Here is a 5,030-nt window from a genome sequence, read left to right as displayed (position 1 = left end):
AGTCATACATGTTTTCATAGCAACAAAAATTGATTATTTTCACAACATAATTTCAAACCATCTACAGATTATTTCATAGTAGTAAGAATTGATCCTTTCACAGCAACAAGAACTGATTATTTTCACACCAACAAGAAGACTATTGAAGTCAACCTAGGGCTTATGGTACAATTCATAGATGATCAAAATATGGATACATACAATAGCAATATGTTCAAGAGCAAAGAAAAGGATTGAAATGAGAGAAAGGAGATCCAAATTTCAAGAAAAAAACGAGAGAGAAGAGAAACCCTAGAAAAGAGAGAAGATGTTTCACGTACCTACGTCGAGTTGCTTTGAAAAAAGAATATTGTGGAAATCTCTGGTGGAGACGTTGGATTTGTTTGGAGCTTTGGTATTTATACTTGAGGCTCTACAATCCACAAGAGTTCACTATTTTATAAATTCTATAGAATTCGTAGATTTTTTGAATACGTTCAGATTTTTATGGAATTAAAATCTCCCTTTACAAATCCAAATTGAATACCCTAATACTTAAAACAACTCTTTAAAAGTCTTATTAAAGGCTACTTTGAGATTGCTGTGACTTAAAAAAAAAAAAAAAACTAATGCTGCTATGTTGTGAGAATAATCAGTTGTGAATTAAAACAGTTTTGTGTTTAGTAAATAATATTTTTCAAAGTGCTGTCAGTACATAAAACAGCTATAGAGCATATGTTTTGATCCACAGCAGCTTCTAAAAGCAACCTCTGGGTTGCTTCTAAATTTGCTGCCAGTGACTTATAACTTTCAATTAAAGTTGTTTTTTATTTATTTACCAAACACAATAAAATCTAAAATTTTGAACAAAAGTTGATTTTTTTTTAAAAGCAAAGCAATCCCAAACGGGACCTAAATCATAATTGAATAACCACTGATTTTTTAAGTCTAAAAAAGTCTTTAAAACACCTTAAAAATCTAAATACAATACACCCCCCTTAGTTTAAATATGTCTAATTGATTATTGATGTAAGGGGTGTGCTACTTGTTTTTACTTGTGGTTCATGTGGAAGGATTTTTACGAGACCACATTTTGCCCCTAATTATGATTGTAATTTTGCTTATGAATGAAATTCTTCTTCAATAAAAAAAAATGTATAGAGCTCTGAAGGTGAAGTATATATTAGGACAGTTGCATGTCTATGGTCATAGTGATTTCTTACGGGCAGATGCATATGAAATAATGAGCGTATGAGACCACATACTTAATAGCTAGAGCTAGCTCCGACTTATCAAAATTCAAGAAGCAGCATTTTCCTAACTTGTCTCATGTTGAGAAGCAGCGTTACTTCTTTCTCATTTTTTGAACTGTTTTTGGGATACGTGATGATCACAAAGTTTTTCAAACTAGGGAGTTGTTTATTTTTGGAAAAGTGAGAAGGTTGAATAATGCAATTATAGCAGGAAGATAAGTCTACAAATGCGGTATTTCCAAGAGGCAGTTAATTAATTTTCCGCTCTTCTTGAACTTGTCTAAAGTCCAAAACCTGTAAAAAGTTGCCAAAAACTTGAAATCTTATAATACTGTTTGGTGTTTACTTTCTGGTCAAGATCATACAACTGCCTAGTGTTTGGTGTGTTCACTTTTATCAAATATACAACTGGATCGACCCTGGGTTTAGTTTATAGAAACTCTTACAGAATACGACAGAGGGAGTTTAAAGTCTTTTCCATCCTATGGTGGTGTTTGTACAGGGAGCAGAGGTCCCTTGTACGCTTTATATTCATGCAGTGACCGCTTTGATTCTCCCACAGTACTCCCATACAGTGGTCCTTTTAATTCGAGCTGCTTTCTCATTTCCTTTTCCCTTAATTTGGAGATTTGATTCTTAACTGATTTCACAAAGGATTTATGTACTGTTCTCCTTCAAAAAGAAGATGATCTCTAGCTGTTTCTTTGGCCTAAAAATGGTAAGATAAGATGAAGATAGACCAATCCCATCACTTTTCTCAGCCACCGAACAGAAAAAGACGAGCAGGACTCTAGGAAGTGTTTGGATTATTTCTACCCGCAATTGAAGGGTAGCTAGTAGCAATAATTGCTATATCAAATATTTGAGAGAAGTAAATCAATAAGTAATGAAAATGGCCATGAAATAAAAAATGCATAATTTACCTATATGATAATATATGATGCTGTACTGTAGACAGAAGATAGAAAATTTGATATAGTTTCTAGTACTAATAAGGTGAGAGGGGATTTTACTTTAGTTTTTAATTCGCATTTCATTGAAAAAAAAAATCAAGAACTATGCACGATAATATATCTAACTTGCTACGATCAGAAGGACAAATTTGATATTAAAAAAAATGAGAAAAACTATTAATCATAGACATGCACTATATATGGAATGTTTGTTTATGTGGAGTGGATGTAAATTGAAAGAAAAATATACATGAGTTTTTTCTAATAGAAGTTTAAATTTTTAGGTTTATAAATAATTTTCTTGTGATAAACTGTATGTAAACTCAATTTTGCTTGGTTGATTTTTTAATATGCATGCATTTGATTCTTAAATATATGTAAGCAAATAGTATATTTCATTTTTCTGTCTGTTCTAACCAGCTTTTCAATAATTTTTCTGGTCCCTGATATAACAATAACAATTAGCACATAGCCTTGTGCGTTTCCCTAGCTTGTACTTTCCACGAAATCTTCCATTGGCAAGAAAAAGAACAAAAAGAAAAAGAAGGAAATACCTATACCATATAGGTAACTCGGTAAAAATGGAGGGTAAGTTGGTACTTGCCTATCCCAAGATTGTCAAATAGTCACTTCAGTCATTCACTAAAAACCTCGTGTCCCAGTGTCAGTGCAACAGTTCTTTAAAGTCCAAGTAAATAAAAGACTTTTTTTGGTACATACAAGACATGGCCTCACAGAACTGTAGCCTGGAATTGAAACAGCGCATTTATCAACCTTTGCCTACCATAATATATATACCTAGCTAATTTCCATTATCAACCACCCAATCCCTTCTTAGCTGCATAGTTTCGTCTCCTGTAGTCCTCTGCCTTCTTGTTTACTCACTGTTGCTATCTTCAAAGACTGATCACTGATGGCTCCATCCACCAGAAACTATCCAGTAAATGGCCTCAAAGTAGCAACCCTCACTGCGGCTTTCATCTTTTTCTTCTTCACAATTCTAATTTCCAAATCAGGTAAAGTCTACATACAACTATACAAGTACCAAGCCATTTAAAGAAAGAACTGTTCATATACAGCTTTGTATTTTCAACAAATCTCAATGAAAGTTCAAAATACCAATTGGTTTCTAGTTTTCTCAAATTGAATTCGTCATATTGAATGCCCTCAATGCATTGTTTCTTTTACTGTTTGGTAGTTTTCATTTCTTCACCTTACTGTGTGTTGCTGTTCTTTTTCTCATAATCTCTATGCACAGTAGTACAAAGAATGCAGTGAGTTCGGGCTTTTGCTATTATTTTTCATTAGTTTCACGTTGTGTTGTGCTTTTAACTTTGGCAGTGGATTCCAAACATTCGAGTCATAGGGAGAGCAGTGATATGCTGCAGCAAAGAAAAATGGTTCTGGGTTCAAGGCCTCCTGGATGTGAGAACAAGTGTTTGAATTGCAGGCCTTGCCTTGCTACTCTGGTCATTCCATCTCATCATAAAACAAAGCTTTCCAGTTTGTCATCTCATAATGATGAAGATGATAGCTATTATCTACTGTCATGGAAATGCAAATGTGGACAGAAGCTATTTCAACCATGATGGTCTATCTTTTATATATTCTCCAGTACCTTTCGCTTGGTAAAAGCTAGTAATGCTAGCTACTTATTGTTAATTAGGTACGTGAGCCTTCTACGTAGGTTTCAAAGTCCGGTATAGATCTCTAGCTAGCTCATGGTTCAGGTGAATTAAATTATTTGAATATCATGAGATTTCGATGTGTAGTGTTCACCGATTAATGTATTTGTATTTATATAAATAGTAGTTATATGCTAGTTCTAAAATACCTTTTTCAGTATTTTCTCTTGCATTTAGACTGTACTGTTGATGTCATGTATGGTGTAATAACCACAGAGAAAAGTATTGCTTTTAGTAGCTGATGATCGATGATTCATAAAATTAAAGCAGCCATATATATATATAGTACCATGGAAAAGACTACACCTCCAAAGTACACTATTTTGTCATGCCTTTATATTCACTGTTAACTACAATTTACAGTCTGCTACAAGCCTTTATTATTATGTTTACTTGGAAGTAGGAAAATGATTATTAATTTTTAATTTCTTGAGGTTGTTATGGAGTAAGTTGATAAAAAAGATGCATAAATTGGTAAGTTATAATTTCAACATTGTAAGGGTGGAATGGACTAAAGGTTTTTGTTTTTAAAAGAGAATATCATAAATGGTCAATGAACTTTGACATGTTCGACACTTTGGTCACTAACTTTTCAAATATATTAGTCACTCAAGTTTAACTATCATTTAGTTTAATACAATAGTTAACTTTACTGTCAAAGTCAGTTAAATAACACATCATCTTGAGGGCATTTTCGTCAAAAATGACAATGCTAAAGACTTTCTCTTCCCTCCTCATCTTCTGTTCACCCTTCGGGTCTTCAAATTGAGATAGATGTATTTTTTTTATGAACTAATTTCAGTTTACCCCCTTGAGGTTTGGGTCCAACATCATGTTAGCTCTTGTGGTTTCAATTTAATCAGTAACACCCCTATTTTTTTAATTTCCTCAGCCGTGTCCAATTTCACTCACTCTATCCAAATTATTGGACGTTACTTTGACAATATGGCCTACTTTAGAGGCTAAAATAGTAATTTCAAGATATAAAAAAAACCTAGTACAAAAAGAAAAATCATCTTCTTCTTTCTCTAATCCTCTTCTCCCCAACAATCATGGCAATCTAATACACCTCTTAGATCTCTGTATCTGACAAAAAAAACATATAAATCCCCAAATTCTTCCGACGATCCTAGCTTCTTCAACATCAAAATCCTAATTTC

The 5,030-nt window shown here is 33.2% G+C and overlaps 1 protein-coding gene across 1 annotated transcript; it reads left to right on the top strand.

The window, feature by feature from the left end:
• Window positions 1–3,026: 3,026 nt before the first annotated feature.
• On the top strand, window positions 3,027–4,002 carry LOC112185922 (EPIDERMAL PATTERNING FACTOR-like protein 8). Its single transcript, XM_024324254.2, has 2 exons — window positions 3,027–3,201; window positions 3,527–4,002. The coding sequence occupies exons 1-2, from the start codon at window positions 3,099–3,101 to the stop codon at window positions 3,772–3,774; spliced, it is 351 nt and encodes a 116-aa protein (XP_024180022.1). The 5' UTR covers window positions 3,027–3,098; the 3' UTR covers window positions 3,775–4,002.
• The last annotated feature ends 1,028 nt before the right edge of the window (window positions 4,003–5,030 follow it).

Source organism: Rosa chinensis, chromosome 2, assembly GCF_002994745.2.
Source record: "Rosa chinensis cultivar Old Blush chromosome 2, RchiOBHm-V2, whole genome shotgun sequence".
Classification (NCBI taxonomy): domain Eukaryota; kingdom Viridiplantae; phylum Streptophyta; class Magnoliopsida; order Rosales; family Rosaceae; genus Rosa; species Rosa chinensis.
This window is presented reverse-complemented; position numbering and strand designations above follow the sequence as displayed.

Coding starts and splice junctions, on each gene's coding strand:
- LOC112185922 (XM_024324254.2), top strand. CDS start 3,099: ATGGCTCCATCCACCAGAAACTATCCAGTAAATGGCCTCAAAGTAGCA. Junction 3,202..3,526: donor AATTCTAATTTCCAAATCAG/GTAAAGTCTACA, acceptor TAACTTTGGCAG/TGGATTCCAAACATTCGAGT.